Here is a 17,170-nt window from a genome sequence, read left to right as displayed (position 1 = left end):
CTGTATAAGAGTTGAAATTACCAGAAGCAATTGATTTAAGCTGCAGATACAACTTCCATGTATTCTTAAACATTATAGTGTTTCTTTTCTTTGAGACTTGCAGTTTTGTCAGGTACTTTTCTCCTTCAACACACATGGAGGTAAAAAAAAACATTCTGCTACCAAGAAAATCTAAGAGAAGGATATTTGCAGACTGTTTGTGTTTCCCTTCTATTTACAAAGATGATGCTCAATTCATCGTGCTCTCTTACAGGATGATGCTACGACTTCATCTTCCCTTGTTCTCTTCACAGTATCGCGCAACTGGTAGCCACAACGTAGCTTGCTGATGCTATACTCACTTTCTTCATGACCTGCATAAGAATGTGCATCGATTCTTCAGATTCTGAGTAAATCAATGTACTACGAGACATGTAACGGGTTCATCACATTTTTATACCTATAGAGAATTCGTCTGAGTAGCTTCCATTAACTCTGTTTCTCTTTATCAAGGGACTAACATTTTCCAGACAAATTTTCCTTTTCAATGCAATACTGTCACCAAATTTATCCATCTGATTCTCCTTCAACTTCTTATTGATTCGCCCAGTTCCTCCACCTTCCTCTTGTAAATTTACACAATTCACTCCATTCTCAACTACAGGTCCCGAATCACGTCCTCCTGGCAAACAACAAACATTTAATTACATCAAAAAACACCTGATTTTAACAATAATCATACAAGTAACCTCAACAAAGTGAGAGAAGGTAGACATACTCTTAATGCCAGAGTTGAAGAGCTTTCCATCGACGACGAGAGCATCGGAAGAATCAGTTCCAGTAGACAAACCCTTAGAACAGAAGAAAGAAAGAAGCGACCTCCATGTAACAGAGGAAGCAATTAGGTCTACACCTCTACTAATGAAGTGTCCATTGAGCTTCAAGGTCTCGGGTTCGAGCCCGAAAACTCGAGCAATTTTGCCTAAATCCAATCTCTGGTCTTCCCACGCCATGATTTCTGCTACCTTTGATGCTGCTGGACAAAACATCTTTATCCTCCTTGTTAATGATGATTCACTGTTATTGTTGTTGTTGATTTCATGTATCTTTCTTCTTTTCTGGGTAATATGCTGTTCTTCCATCTTTGATTGGAAGTGAGGAAGATGATTTGGTCAGAGGTGAGAGATGGATGGGGTTTGCAAATTTCGAAGACGTAACGGCTAAATATCTAGAAAGCTCCTCCCTGTTCTAAGCATATGTGTTTTTTTCTTCAATTCTTCTACAAACTTCGACTTCCGTCTTCCGGATTAAGCGGTGGCAACTGGCAACAGTCGCGAGTAGAGTTGGCTTTTGGCTACCGGGTGGGGTGACCCGCTTCAGCTAGGTCATGAGTCAACCCGGTCATGTACAGGGTGGTTCACGAGTTGGAAACTGGGTTTGAGACTATGTTTGGAATGTAAAATTAAGAAGGGGGTTAGGGTAGTTCACGGGTTTGTTAAAATGTTAATCTAAATGTATAATGTACTTTTTAAAAATCTAGTAGTAAAGTGTGTAGAAAAATTTAGCCAAAATAATGTCTAGAACTTACTTAGAAAAATATCTAAGTGTCTAGAAAAATCTAGTCAGTGAAGAAGTAGAAAATTCTAGAGAATGAAGATGACATATATTGAACAACTATAAATAGGTTGTATTTGCATAAGTTTAGGGATGAGTCAATCAAGAGAGCTCCCACAAAAGGTTCTACCAAAGATATAAGTGAGAGACATGGACTCTCACAAATATAGTTATACAATTCTTATTATTGTAATCAATGATAAAAATGCAATTTTGTTATATAATTGAGGTCCATCAAAACTTTCGCGTGCGTACTCAAATCTCTATTAGGGTTGGGTTGAGTTGTATTTGGCTGTGTATTGGGTGATCAACTGGTTGGGTCGGCATTTTAGTAGCAAGTGTCAGTCTGGGTCACTGCCTCACTGGGCAAAGAGTTTTTTTAGTCACGCTCGATTCAGATAGATGGCTGAAATTAGGACAAAGTTACTCCATCCATATTTTTTAATATGAGTTACGAGTGCACTTTTTAAGAGGTGTCGTATTTTTGGTTTATTTAGGACTCGTAAATCTAAAAATATGTCTGGTATATGCTAATAAAGTGTCGGTATTCAGGTCCTGTAAATCTAAAAATGTGTCAAAGTATATACTAACAATGTGCCAGGTACTCAGGTCCTGTAAATATGGATATAGTTAAGTAAATCAATACCGACCTCATATGATTTGGGTTAATTATGTGTCAACAAGATTTTTGGCATGGTTCGAGTACAAAACATAATTTTAGTTAACTTCCACAAATTTTGCTCTTATTTTCTCCATAGGCCATCACTATCCACGATTAAAGATGACACTAAAAAGAGATGGTCCATCACGAAAAAAGCATGACACTGTACATGTATGAAAAAAGCATGATACGATACGAGCATGAATTTGTGGGTCCTGAGTTGGCTCAGGTTGCAATTTTAGGAATAAGCACCTCCAGGTTGTGAATACAAAGAATTTGAGGAATCGCCTAAAAGCTCACCTAAAGAAGAACTACAAAATAGTACGAATACTCCTTCGATTTCAAATTTTACACAAGAATATGCATGAGAACTTATACCCAAAAGTTCAAGAAACGGAAATTATCCAAAACAAATGAAAAGAAATCGGGGTCGAATTCAAGAAATGAAATTGAAACAGAAATGAAAACAAATGCATGCAATCGGTTCAGTTTCGGTTTACCTTTTATCTTTTTTACTTAACTCCCTACATTTTTTTTCTTCACATAATCCTGAAGAGTGTCTTTTGCGCATTCTCTGAGTAATCAAACGAAGAAAAGTCTTCTATTTAACATTTTAAGAACAAGGGATTGAGAAGAGAGAAGAGAGAATAATAATACACAAAGTAGTACGTAGTAACAACTAATAGTAGTAACAACTTATATATATATCTAACTACTTTTTCACGGGTTGAAAACCGGGTTTGGGAATGTAAAATTAGGAAGAGGGTTTGGGTAGTTCATGGGTTGGGTTGGGTTGAGTTGTACTGGGTGATCCATTGGCTAGGTCGGCATTTTAGTGGCAAGTGTTAGTCTGGGTTACTGCCTCACTAGTCGAAGAGTTTTTGGTAGAGCTATTCAATTTTTATTTACTTTTTAAAGCTCAATTCAAATGAGATGGTTGAAAGGAGGACAAAGTTCCTCATCCGTATTTTAATATGAGTTACGAGTGCACTTTTAAGAGGGGTCGTATTTTTGATTTATTTAGATCCTGTAAATTAATGTGTCAGGTACATACTAACAATGTGCTAGGTCCTGTAAATCTCGATATAGTCAAGTAAATCAATTCCAACCTCATTTGATTTGAGTTAATTATGTGTCAACATTTTATCAAAAAAAAAATAAAAAAATTATGTGTCAACACGATTTTGGGCATGGTTCAAGTACAAAACATGTAATTTTAGTTAATTTTCACAAATTCGCTCTTATAATTCCCATAGATCATCGTAATTTGGATTATACACTCGAATGCATAGTGCTCATTGCTCATTGTGCACCCTGTTGAACATTTATTGAAAATCTAAAGAACATTGAAAATGATTTCAATGTACATGTACTAGTGAAATATTTAAACTATATGTTCTATGGAATTGAATTATATGTTCTTTGGGTATGAACAATATGTTCTTTGTATTTGAACTATATGTTCATTTAAAAACAAGGTGCACAGTGAGCATTGTGCACCCGGGTGCATAAACCATATTTTGATAGATCATCACTTATCCACGATTAAATATGGCACTAGGTTGGGATGGCCCAACACGAAAAAAGTTCTATACGTTACATGTACGAAAAAAGCATGATCCGACATGAGCATGAATTTGTGAGTCCTATGTTGGCTCAGGTTACAATTTCGAAATAAGCAGGAGACGGCTTGACTCAAGGGCACGTGTGGTACGTGGGTTTGGGTTGTGTCTGGACCGCCTTTTTTAAATTTCCGACGCGGCGACACAAAATAAGTGAGATTGATATGGGTTGAGCCCATTTAAGCTTAAGGCACGAAACATAGCCCGATGCTGCCCACGGGCCACGGCCATATTGAATCACACTACACCACCATGGCACCATCTATCTATCTATATATTATACTAAAAGAGAGGAAATCAATGTGGTGATGACAAGTGTCACTCATTGATTTGCCTCTCTTTTAATATAAATAATTAAAATAAATATTTTTCTAACTATCTCTATTAAATAAAAATCTTTTATGGACTTCCTAATATTAGATTTTCTAAGTGAAATTAAGGAAACTATGCATATACGGATTAACTAAATATACTATTGATTTTATTTATATATAACATGAATATCTTTACATTTTGCATAATACATAACTATTTTTTTTAATTGTATTTTATTCTATATATACATTGCTGTATTTCAATTTAGATATGATATCTATATAAATATACTAAAAGAGTGGCCTAAAAGCAAAACTGACACATGGCGCTCTCACATTGATATTTTTCCCGCTCTTTTTTCTTCCCCTAAATAAATGAACTGAATTACTTAGTTAATTTAATAATTTTTATTACATGTGCATATATTTTCCAAACCAAAAGATTCTATGCGTGTGAATATTTCATTTAATATTAGCACGGTAAAAATTTAGAGCTTTAAATTAAGCAATTTAATAATAGCATAAATAAAACGATGGTCATAAAAAAAAGTAAGATATCCACGCAATTGGTGAATGTGTATTAACGACAATTGGTCAACTATTATTTTAAGATATTTATTTTATTTATTTATGAGTAGAATTAAGCGATAGGCATATAAATAATGTATTAACGACAACTTAACTTAAAGTCAATTGCATGTATAATTTCAAAATATTATTAGTAGTTTGGCCAATATTTTGTTGAATAAATTGATATATGTATAGTACGTACGTAATTTGGGATGCTTAAAATAATTCTTGTATATATGTCAATGAAAATGTAACATAGTCTTGCATGTGAATATAATTGACATAAGTTTTTACAATTTTTTTACCAAATAAACCAATAGTCCGTCATGTATAAGATATCTACGACACACATCATAACTATCTATACAAGACATTTACGACACACTTTATAACTATCTATATATCTATCAATAAATAACCCGGAACCACATCTGACACATGTCACACTCTCATTAAAAAGAAATCGCTATTTTGCCCTTCCATATTTATTCGAATTAACTTATGTAATTATTTAATGTATGGAAATAAGGCTATCTTATTTATTATGTCATTGCTTAAAAATAAGTACTAATATGTTTGCATAAGGAAACAAATAAAATTAACAACCTAATTACTTAACATTGTCGTATATAGGATATGTCACTTTAGTCAATTGATTTGATAAAGTCATAATATCAGGATTTTCTATCTATCGTATAATATACTAAAATAGAGGAAATTAATATGGTGGTGACAAATTTCACTCTATCATTCGCCTTCTTTTCATATAAAATAAATAATATAATTTATAAAATTAACCATACTAATCTAACGCCTAATTAGAATATTTACCGATCATGGAACGTTTAATAACAATATTATGGAAAGGAAAATTTGAATTCTAATTTTACCTTATTTTGTCAGCAAGTTGTATTACTATTTAAATAATACGAAGTATGGCAATATACAATACTATTTTACCCTATTAATATAATGCATAATAAAGATATTTAGCGATCTTAGAACATCACTAGGTTTTTAGCAACAATATTATTAACGCAACTTTACCATACTAATGTAACATAATCTCATATCTAATATCTTATACGGAGTATTAAATAAATAATTCTATCTTCAACTATTTAAATTAAAGAACATAATTATGCATATTTAATTAAAGAGAAGGACAAATATTTTATGTAATTATCCATCTATTTACTACTACCTTCATTTCATAATGATATTTTCAATTACATTTTGCATAAATATTTTAAAAATAAATTAGCGTATAAGAAAATGTGGGTGCATGTAATAAAATATGGATAAAATAAGAGAGATATATAAAAGGGTGTATGAGCGAAGAAAAAAAAGAGAGCAAGTGAGTGGAAAATTGTAAATGTTTTGGGGTAAGCGGGGTAAGGTAGTAAGCGTGCATGCCCAAAAATAGTTAAAAAATATATACATAAATAACATTTAAAAGGGACTACCTAAATTAAAATATTTTTTTTAAAATAAATAGTCCGTATTTTTTAATATTATTTTAAAACAATATAAATAAAATTATGAAATGGACTAAAAAGAAAAATGTAAATATCATTTAAAAGGAAGGTAGTACAGAGTATAACACAAGCAAATTGATGCAAGACTGATAAAATTTATCTTCTAATATACATACATTGCTAAATCAACTTACCCCGCTATTAAGGTCAGTAACTCGATTTTTTTCTTAAAGTAGGTAAGCACGGGGTTATAAAAGAAATACATGAATGAAAAATCGTACTACCTCCGTTGCGGAAAGATGTTTACTCTTACTATTTGCATAATAAAGTAATTTTGATGAGCATGTCGGCATGTGATGGTGGGGGTAACAAGTGGAGAAATTAGAGGCTATAAAATGTTAGAAATATTATTATTATTAAGGTATTGTGAGTGAGTAAGTTCGAATGGAATCTCATGCTAAAATATTACAAGTTGCATGTTGTGGTGGGATAAATGAGAGTACAAATTTAAAATTAATATGTCAAAACTAGAATCAAGTAGAGTATAAACATTTTCATAAATAGTCTAAAACAAAAAGCATAAAGAACTTTCAGGAACGGATGTATTATATGCGTTTGGCTTTATCTAACTAATCTTGTAAGAATTTATCTAAGAGATTTGATGTGCATTAGTTGTCCGGGGATGCATGAAACTGTTGAATAATGGTTTGCGAAAATGATAAAGGTCGCAACATGCGACCTTTAAGCCGTATCACAATGATGACATGGCATGCTGGAAACTAAATTTTTTGACTTATATATACTATTATACATGTTTCAAAAAAAGGTAGAAAAATCTTAATATTCTAATTTGTTTCCTTCTTTATGTCGACTACCTTATTTATATATTTTTATAGTAAAAATATTGCATTGATAGTAAAAATATTATGATGACTCATAGCCTACGTGGCGCCTGTATGTACAGATTAAATTCTGACACATAAAATTGCGACAACATTGCGACCTTTATCATCATCCGATGGTTTGAATTGAGTCTGGTAGGAGGGAGACTTGGCAATTGGCATAATAATACTGAGATATGTATGGTGAATTATTGGTGATGGGTGGAGTGATTATATAGCTAGGGATAAAATTATACAAATTATGGCAAAGAGGGTGGTATAGAACTTAAGGAGTAAGAATGGACGTTCTCTAAAATAAGTTATTATCAGTGATATATAAAAATAAGTGCCAATAAACATAATTAACGACAATCTCGAAAAAACATTATAAGTACTTTCAAAATGTAATTTTATCATATTCGTGTCAAATTATGTATTTCATGGTGATATGCAAATTTTGGTGTCGAGGTTATAATTTTTTTGCCTCACCCAATACTATGACTTATAGTCCATTTTTATTTTTTCGATCTTCTTAATTTTACCAAAAAAGTATTATTTTATTCTGAATTTGAAGGATAAATTAAAAGGATAAATTAAAAGGTAAACATGAAATAGATAATTAATTGAAATTTAAATTGTGGTTAAGATGAGCGGTGGGACGGGTAAGGCGGAAATTTAGTGGATATTTGAGTTCTATTTTTTCAGGTCGGAGTATAAATATCTAAGTGGGTGGTGAGTCGGTAACTATTTTGTATTTATACACGCACATGGATAAAGGGCGAGATGAGATTACATATTTTTACTTTACTTTCACGATTTATTAACATTTTAGTTTACTTGAAAGGAATATCAAATTGTAGATTTAAAAGACACAATGTTGAACATAAAAAAATACTTATTAATTCATCTTGATAATTTATCAGGCGTTTGACAAGAAAATATGGCTCAAAGTTATCTTAAGATCGAGCTCAAAGAATGCGAAATTGTAATACATTTTGGACTGAGATAATAAGAACACGAAATGGAGTCGATCAAGAGTAATTCTTGGATAAATTGCAAGTTCCTTAGATTTTATTAGATAACCATCCTAACATATAAAATTAAGGCGATTATGTTGATTTTTATTCTCTTCATGGGTAGCTTAACATCCTATTCAATATAAAGGGGTAAAATTGAAGAAAGCAAACGACGTAAAATATTGTCTAGAACCATGTTTGATGTAATAGACACTGTACTTAAATGTAAGGTATGCGTGTTTCAAAATTCAATAACCTGTAAAATAATTTATAAGATACTTCGACTTACATGAAAATGTTAAATTGAAAACAGTAATAATAAAAGTAAGGACATTTTCTCCTCAAAAAAAAAAGAAGGATATTTTAGGTGGACGGACTGGACGCAATTTTTCTCAAGAGTTAACTTATACGGAGTAACAAATAAATCCTTTAGATAGTTTGTTTTCCGTAACCAACAATATATAATCTATAGCAGATAAATGATTAATTTATTAACGTACCGTGTCTACTACTTCTAATTAAATTAAATTAAATTTTTATTTTTTAAAATTTAGTACAAGTACTTCGTATTTAATTAGTAAACCGTGCATCGCACGGGGTGCTATACTAGTGTACTACTGAATTACTGATACTGATTGCATTGTACACCCGAGTGGCAGAGTCGGCCCGAGTGTACGGGGAATGAGGTTTCCAACCAGAGTAAACAGGTCTGGAGGTCCCTAAACTTTGCCAAAAGGAGCAGTTAAGTCCCTCAAGTTTCAAAAGGAGCAGTTTAGTCCCTCAAAGTGGATGGAATAAGCTATTTTTATTAACACCGTTACATTTTCCGTTAAGTTCAATTAAATAATAATAATAAAACTGTTTTTAAATAAAGGGAATTCAATTTACATGTGTATAAATGATTTAAAATAGCTTCTTTTGATTTTGACTTAGCTTTTTCAACTTCCTTATAGCCTTTTCATTTGCTTTTTCACCCTACACATTTCATCATAACAGAGCAATTTAACCCATGTTTTAGCTTGAAATTTGAAAGATGGTTACATGGTTTTGGGATTGAAAAAGGTGGGTTCTTTATATACATCTACAATAAAAATTAACAAAATATATTAAAAGGGATGCTAAAATATTTGATCTTGATTAATTCCGAGAAAGAGAAAAACATAGATCTAATCCCCCCCAAAACAAATAGATTGATCATTTGGTGGAATTTGTTACGTGTTGCTGTAAATTTGCCAGTGAGGGAATAATTAATGGGAATTCATTGAAGCTACTGAGCGTATCCAAAACAAAAATGAACGAGGAATTGATTTCTAGTGTTTTGGGTGGGTGTCCTGTATTGGAGACATTGGAGGTGAGAGAATGAAGGTGGTTTTGATAAGCTAATGATTGACTCGGTTAGTTTGAGGGTATTGAGGATTGTTGAGGAGCAACTAACAGAGGATGACTGCTCTTTGGAGATTTCGGGTCCGAATCTGCCTAGGCATCAATTGCTAGGAATTCTATGGCAAGAATACGGAGTAAAAGCGTAAAACTAACTCGTAAATTAATTCCTAATAAAACCCAGTGTAAGAATTAGGGGTCTAATCAGTGAGACCTTATTTATGTTTTAACCAATAAAGATAATAATCGACACTGTTTTGGAAGCTAAGCTGTAGTTTTCCATTAAAAAAGTTGTTTATTGTACTAAACCAAAGGAAATGCCGACCTATTTGCGCTGGTGAAGAGATACTGTAAATGATGTATCCAGCATTCGTAATCCATAAATATGTAGTATAACAATTCAATCCAATAATAGATGAAATATTGATAAACATTATGCCGGCCAGTTTGACTAATAAAAGATTAATTATGACTTTAATATAATAATGAAGTATAATCGTGGATCAACTTATAATTTTGCAGTAAATTAAGTGACAGGTGTAAACAAGTAAACTAAGTTAGTAGAACGGTTATGAATAAATAATTTTGCAGTAAATTAAGTGCAGTAAATTAAGATAATCGATCTAACACTTATGAAAGTTGGTAGAACCTAAAAAGGGAAGCTGAAGGAATGAAACGTTAAATGTGAAAAAGCCATGTGAAAAAGCTAAGTAAGTTGAAAAGGCTAAAAAGTAATCAAAATCAGTTGTTTTCTTTCATTTATACATGTGTAAATTAATTTTCCTTTTTTTAAAGTAGTTTTATTATTATTTAATTGAATTTAACAGAAAAGGAAACGGTGTTAACCAAATTAGCTGATTCCATCCAAAAGCAGGGACTAAACTGCTCCTTTTGAAACTTGAGGGACTTAACTGCTTCTTTTAACAAAGTTTAGGGACCTGCAGACATGTTTACTCTTTCCAACCACCCCAAAATTCAAATTCGAACCGTACCGCCCACAGTTAACCCAAACCTATAAATTTGGAATCGAAAACTGTGGAGAAAGAAGATGATGAAGCAGTAATCCTGGGTTTTTCTATTCGATTCTTTAACAACAATTTTTTTTTAGCTTGAGGAATCTCTCAAATTGCCAATCTTCTGAATTCCTCACCAAAACGCCATCAATTTCTTCATCTCCACCCTCTTCTCCCTTATAAACCCTTGTCAATCAATTCACACAAAATGCTGCAATTTTCCCTTATCCTCATTTATCAGAATTCGCTTCTGTCTGAATTGGTACATAATTTAAGTTCTGAAATCATTATATTTCTAGGAAATATGGTTAGTTTTGATCGAAATGAGTTGGATTTTAAAAAATTGTAATTTATGTAGAGTATTTTAGTTCAATTTTTGATTTTATCATGATTGGGTTAAAATTGATCTTGCGAATAAAAGGGTATCTTAATTTTTTGATTAATCTGGCTGTTCTTTTTGCTGAATTCGATATTGGCTATTCTCGTGATAATTGGTTGAGGGTTCACATTTATGTTATTGTTATCAGCTGAAGCATATGATTTTTATCCAGGGTTTATTAATTCAATTGTTATGTGCATTGTGATTTTATCTGATTGAGCATGTCGAAATTTCGTGCTTAAGAATAACAAGATGTTGATCTCATGGGAGATGTTTTTTTGTATGTTTCAGAAATGGCTGTTCCTGAAGTAGACAAGAGAGTGCTTGAACAACTGGAAGAAATGGGATTTTCAGTAGCTTGTGGAATTCGGGCGCTTCATTATTCTGGTGAATTGGTTATTCTTTTACAATTTTGCCACTTTCTATAGGGAGAAAATTTAGCCATGCCAGTGAAGTATTCACTTTTCAGCAATTTCAGATAAATTTTATACTTTGTATATGATCAAGTCGCCTTTTTGTTCAATAATTTCTGTTTAGAGTTATGCTTTTGTAGAACTAGGTCTCATCAAGCTTGCTAGTAAAGCTGCATGGTTGCCACTTTCCATCATGTTCTTACCAATTACCCTTTGTTTCTGTTTTCTCATTGTCGTTTTTAATTTTGTATATTATAGTGATGTTTTTTGCTCTTGTTACATTTGGTGATTGCCTGCTAAAGTGGGTTGATATTGTTTTTTTTGAGGGATGAACCAGGAGTTATGTGGGTAGTTGTTTACTTCAACATCACATTTCTGGAAGTTAGCTATTTGTCTTATCAATTTCTTTTTCGCAGGCAATACTTCTCTGGAAGATGCTATAAATTGGATAGTTGATCATGAGAATGACTCAGATATTGACCAGATTCCTCTGGTATGATATGATATCATTTTTATGTCAGTTGCTGACTGATCGTAAATCTGTAATGTTTGCTTCAGGATGAATTTCCTTAATTTTAATTCATTACGTTTGATAGGTTGATCAGATTGGTATGTTCTGTACTTTTGTATTAGAAAAACGCCATGTTCTTTGAGGGACCTATCTCGTGTCTGGTACCAAAAGAACCCCAGATCCCCAAAGCTTATCCTCTGCAAAGTTACAAGTGATCCATATCACATTCATGAAGAAATATATGTTCAAGGATAGAAGAAAATCCACTAAAATCATATTTTTCATTATAGAAAATTATAACGAAGAATAACAGAACAAGTTCAATTAACTGAAAGGATGTCTTTTAGTAGAACATGTGTATTCTGCTTGAAATATCTAAACTTTAGGCCAGATATTGAAGTAAGTGATACTTTGTATAATTCTGCTTTCAACCATTTAATAGTAACAGCTCACGTGCACCCAGGTACCAGTAGACATTGATTTGGATGCTGCTAAACCATTTGCTATCACTGAAGAAGTGAAGATCAAGGCCCAAAAACTGAGGTGGTTAATTAATTCCCTCTGTTAATATTAATTCTTCTTCGAAGTTGTAATAACAAGGAGTTTATTCATGTGGTAAAAAACAGTTTTCATTACCATTACTTTTTTGTTTCTACTTAAGGATCGGAGCCAACCAATTGAGAAAAGACAAAGAGAAGGAACTGGAAAGAGAAAGGGAAAAGGTACTTATCTTGTTATTTATGTAATCCTCATTGACAGTGTCACAGCTTGATATTCAGTTTAGTCCTTGTGTAGTACATTTTCATATCCTCTATTTCCTTCCTAAAGAACTTTATGAAATTTTAATGCCCCCAAAAAAAGTCATTTTCATAAGTTGGCTTCAAAGTAACTATGGAGCTGACTCATATTGAACTACCGTTTTTAAGAAGAAGCATGTTCTTGTAGCTCGTTGCAGTCTATTTCTAATCCTTGAGGATCATGCTGAAACTGGATAATTTACCTTCAGTACTATGCAATCCTAATGCTCTGTGCATATTCTGATCTACATAGGTGTATCTTTTGAATGTCGTCATGTTACCTAATGACTAGTAGATAAAAGTTATTGCTTGCCTAATCACCTAATCATTTTATGGACGAAAATGCATGAGAAGTGTTAGAAAATTCTTAAACTTACAAAAGGGATGCAAAACAATACTAACATTTTAGGTAAAGACACTAGACCACGAAATTAGCTGTTAACTGCATTGGATTTTGCATACAAAGGGGAAGTCGTTATGTTCTTTTAGTATGTCAGTGACTGCCAGAGTTTCTACTTACAGTGAAATGTTCTATTTGTTATCATGTAAATTTAAATGTATGCTGCAGGAGAGGATTCAAGATGGGAAGAGAATTTTAGAAGCAAAGAAAACTGTAGAAGAAATTGCAAGAAAAAGGTATCTTGTAAGCTACTCAGTAGTTGGTTTTTGAACATTCTGCTTGTGCCTACTATCTTGATGACTGTCTGTGTGAGTCTCTGACATTCTTTGCTTCAATAGAATGATAGCTTCACGTGAAGTAGAAAAGGAGGAGGAAAGAAAAGCAAGGGAGAGGATACGTCAAAAGTTAGAAGCAGATAAGGTCTTTGTCTGATTCCTGCCTGCTTTCTGTTTTGTCTTATACTGGTTGCTAAATTCAGCTTGATTAAGTCGTACCATTACCGTCATTCTTCTTTTCTATTAGGCTGCCTCGATCACGTGGACTCCACAAACAATTGCATCTGATTCTGACACCTTTTATTTATGATGATTTATTCGCATTTGTCCTTTGAGAGGATATGTTGAATTAGTAAGTTCGCAAGTGATATCTGAAGTTATTGACTTGCAAACTTTTATTTTACTTCATGTTTGTTGTATGGAAAATGCCTGTGATGACTCTATAGTTGCTTTTGTTAGAGTTTGATGAGGTAAAGGTTAATCAGTTTTGTAACCATGACGAGGGGAAGAGGGTATTAACCTGTTCTTGAAATAACCTTATCTGAACTGATGTGACTGGCTTTTAACAAGCGAATATGTCTAATTAAATATTCTCCTGGATACAGACTTCTTGTTTTGAGTTAGACAAACAAGTAATTCACTTGGTCTGTTGCCAGCCTGCCAGACTTGAAAAGGCACTGCTAATTACCAATCTGCGCCACCATCTCTCCGTACAGGAATCGTTAAAAAGATGTATTTCATTTTATTTCTGAATAATAATAAGTTTGTATTTCTCTCGAACGGCTTCAGTTCTTCTGGATTTTTACTTGAAAGTTAAAAAAAAAAAAAAAAAAAAAAAAAAACGCACTTCAGTTTCAATGATCTTTACAGTTTTGGTATTTATCCTAAAGGCTTCGTTGCTATAACATTATAACTAGTTAGTGGAGTTTTATATTGCAAATAGTGTCTAGTCATGAGAATTTATGAGTACATTGTTATTGGTAAGATTTACAGGCGGAAAGAAGGTCAAGACTTGGAATGCTGCCTGTAGTTCCTTCATCAGTGCAACCTCCATGTCATGTGGTACAAAAAATGTCTGCTGAGGTTTGCTCTCTCTCTCTCAACTGGAGAGGAATGCTAATTAGGAAATTGCTAATATTTTGTAGGCTTTGTCCTAGAGTTACCTTAATGCTTTATGAAGGACTGCTATATTTTTTTTATCATCTGCATGTAATTTAAAATATTTCTTTACTGATTTCAATTTAGGTCTCAAAGCCTGTCAAATCTACTAAAAAGGTGGAGCTTCTATGTGAGTGTTTACGAAGTCTAAGGCGCTGCCATAAGGTTAGTTGCATGGTTTTCAAAATTCATATATAGTGTTAGAAGCAGGATCATCTGAGTAATTTCCTAAACCCTCCCTTCACCTCTCATCCAAAAGGAGTTGTAAAAGTACAAAATTTAACAATTTGGAATTAACTTCTCACTTCCTACAAGATGAAGTTCTTCTATTCATGACTTCATTTATACCATGACATATTGTTATTTCAGATTCAGGGCCCGATATGTAATATGAAATTATGAAAAGTGGTTATGATTTTCTTTGAATGGTTCTGGAAAACTATATGATCATAAATGACCTTGAAATAACAGGGTTTTAGTATGATCATGGTTGACCTTTTCTCGTTAACTGTATTCAGGGGAAGTATTAATAGTTCCCCATGGTGGAATCGTGTGTGCCTAATGAGGTTTGAAAATTTTAGTTAGAGAGAGCTCAGAGAGGCAGGGCAGATTCATGTTAGCCGACCCCAAATCATTTTGGGACTAAGGCTTTGTTGTTGTAGAGAGGCAGGGCAGAGTTGGGAAACAAGCTTGGTAAAGTAGCTCTAGGTTAATGTGCGTTGTAACATATCCCTGAAGCAAGGAACTATGTTAAATATTGATGTCACTTGACTTTAGATGTTTGCTGAAGCTTCTGGACTTCCAGTAAAAAGCACCTTGCTCAGTTTTGAGGATTTCATTACCAGTTAAATTTCTTTTAAACTGACCAGAAAACCACCAAAAGTACCCTTTTGAGTAGAAACTTGAATGAAAAATAGAAGTAATAGCCAATTAAATTTGTTCCGAAAACTAAATTGCTTATTAGAGTCGATAAATCAGATTGAAGAAGTAGTTAGTCAAGAGAAAATCGAAGCTAAATTGTTCCCCTCATGTAAGCTCCATCAAGTGCCACTTCTTTAACTGTGCAGCTTATCCCTCTTTCACAACCAGAAATACTACTCTATGGAAGAGGTGGTACATTTTCAGGTCGGAATATTCATGTTTACACATCATGCTAGATCAAGTATATCATTTGATTGTTTAATATCTCTTGGTATTGATTATCTTGAAGAATTTCATTTAAAACTACAATATTTCTTGATAAGTTTTGTTGAGTTTTGAAGCTGTGATTACTGAAAATGAATCATATTACACTTTTTCATGATATTTCCCTTCATATTTAAAAACATAAACCGCTGTTCTTTTCTTTCTTTAATGGTCATAGGATGAGGACACCAGAGTAAGGAAGGCTTTCCAAACTCTCCAAATATACATTAGGAATGTCACAAAGAATCCTGACATGGAAAAATTCAGGAATATACCGCTCAGTAACCCAGTTTTCCAGGTATGCACTTAATGTTTGATATTATAAGGAGGACTTTTTGGAACTTTCACTCTTTCAGAATGCCTAGGGAAATTTAACTCAACATGACATAAGAACTATAGAAGGTTGTCTTTTGGTTTTCTGCTGAGAACACACTCCCATATTACCTAGAGGATAAATGCATGACATTGGAAGGTATACATACATCTTCAATGGAAATGGTACATGTAAAGGAAAAGGTAAATAAGTTGTAGAAGCTTAGAAATTTAGTAGTACATCTTCAATGGAAATTTTTGTTCTTGTAATTCATATGTAATCTTTATAACAGTGCTCCCTTTTTTCTAAAAACACCCGACAGGAACGAGTTGGCAGTCTGATTGGAGGTGTCAGATTTCTGGAAATTTGTGGGTTTGAGAGGAAGAGGAGGGGGCAGTTCTTGTATCTTCCACTGGAGAAGATTGACATGGAAACGCTAAATTCAGCTTTATTTGCATTGCAATCCGCATTAACCAATCCTTTTTTTGGATTACTCTCTGCTGAAATGGCACTCAATGAAGGATGATCAAAATGTGACCATTGTGGCATAGGTTGTGTAACCAAGAATGAATTATCACAAGCTTGTTCATGTCTATTTCCAGAATCGCGCAAAGAAAGGTTAAGCTTCTTTGTGCAGAAACCTTCTAAGAGTTCTAATCATTTGGCAGCTTCTCTTGCATTCAGTTTGTGGTGTTACTTACATTGTACAGCAGGAATGCATTATCAGTTGACTACTTGTATTACTATCTACTCCGTATTTATTAACATGAACATTTATAATTAATTAAGTTTTATAATATGTAGTTAAAGAAATCGATGGTCAAAGTTGAGCATTGGCAAGCGTGTACGGTCAAAACAGGTCGAGTATTAAGGGACAGAGGGAGTACGTAGTAGAACACAAATTAAATAAGCTTTTGTCTGTTGGTTCGGTGGTGAATGGGGCTGAACTGGGTAGGAAAGACCCGTGTTCATTGCCCCATAACAACAATTGGGAGGGGACTGAACTTATCCACCCATAACTCGTCCCGAATCCAGATTAGCTCAGTTCATTTATTAAATAATACCAAGTACGTAGTAGAACACAAATTAAATAAGCTTTTGTCGATTGGTTCGGTGGTGATTGGGGCTGAACTTGGTAGGAAAGACCCGTGTTCATTGCCCCATAACAACAATTGGGAGGGGACTGAACTTATCCACCCATAACTCGTCCC

General features: G+C 33.3%; 2 protein-coding genes across 4 annotated transcripts; one reads left to right on the top strand and one right to left on the bottom strand.

The window, feature by feature from the left end:
- Window positions 1-30: 30 nt before the first annotated feature.
- LOC110803592 (uncharacterized) lies at window positions 31-1,839 on the bottom strand. The gene is made up of 3 exons (XM_022009124.2): window positions 758-1,839; window positions 440-661; window positions 31-353 (listed from the first exon to the last, which is right to left on the bottom strand). The coding sequence occupies exons 1-3, from the start codon at window positions 1,119-1,121 to the stop codon at window positions 235-237; spliced, it is 705 nt and encodes a 234-aa protein (XP_021864816.1). The 5' UTR covers window positions 1,122-1,839; the 3' UTR covers window positions 31-234.
- An 8,659-nt stretch (window positions 1,840-10,498) lies between these two features.
- Window positions 10,499-16,764, top strand: LOC110803571 (uncharacterized). 3 transcript variants are annotated; one of them, XM_022009107.2, is made up of 11 exons: window positions 10,499-10,835; window positions 11,199-11,294; window positions 11,737-11,813; window positions 12,295-12,374; window positions 12,493-12,553; window positions 13,197-13,264; window positions 13,367-13,448; window positions 14,297-14,386; window positions 14,549-14,626; window positions 15,825-15,944; window positions 16,282-16,764. In XM_022009107.2, exons 2-11 carry the CDS (start codon window positions 11,201-11,203, stop codon window positions 16,483-16,485), a joined length of 954 nt encoding a protein of 317 aa, XP_021864799.2. In that variant the 5' UTR covers window positions 10,499-10,835; window positions 11,199-11,200; the 3' UTR covers window positions 16,486-16,764. The 3 variants fall into 3 exon arrangements, with proteins under 3 accessions (XP_021864799.2, XP_021864791.2, XP_056684445.1); XM_022009099.2 differs by having other exon boundaries at window positions 10,500-10,790; XM_056828467.1 differs by lacking the exon at window positions 10,499-10,835 and having other exon boundaries at window positions 11,088-11,294.
- Window positions 16,765-17,170: the final 406 nt, after the last annotated feature.

Source organism: Spinacia oleracea, chromosome 1, assembly GCF_020520425.1.
Source record: "Spinacia oleracea cultivar Varoflay chromosome 1, BTI_SOV_V1, whole genome shotgun sequence".
NCBI classification, from domain to species: Eukaryota; Viridiplantae; Streptophyta; class Magnoliopsida; order Caryophyllales; family Amaranthaceae; genus Spinacia; species Spinacia oleracea.
Note: the sequence above shows the minus strand (reverse complement) of the source record. Positions and strands in the feature narration are given on the sequence as shown.

What these genes read in the sequence shown, in the direction of transcription:
- LOC110803592 (XM_022009124.2), bottom strand. Translation starts at nt 1,121, where the DNA reads ATGGAAGAACAGCATATTACCCAGAAAAGAAGAAAGATACATGAAATC. An exon ending in CTTCAACTCTGGCATTAAGA is followed by an intron (nt 662 to 757) that starts GTATGTCTACCT and finishes GTTGTTTGCCAG; the next exon opens with GAGGACGTGATTCGGGACCT. An exon ending in CTCAGACGAATTCTCTATAG is followed by an intron (nt 354 to 439) that starts GTATAAAAATGT and finishes ATTCTTATGCAG; the next exon opens with GTCATGAAGAAAGTGAGTAT.
- LOC110803571 (XM_056828467.1), top strand. Translation starts at nt 11,171, where the DNA reads ATGGGAGATGTTTTTTTGTATGTTTCAGAAATGGCTGTTCCTGAAGTA. An exon ending in AAAAGTTAGAAGCAGATAAG is followed by an intron (nt 13,449 to 14,296) that starts GTCTTTGTCTGA and finishes TAAGATTTACAG; the next exon opens with GCGGAAAGAAGGTCAAGACT. An exon ending in TACAAAAAATGTCTGCTGAG is followed by an intron (nt 14,387 to 14,548) that starts GTTTGCTCTCTC and finishes ATTTCAATTTAG; the next exon opens with GTCTCAAAGCCTGTCAAATC.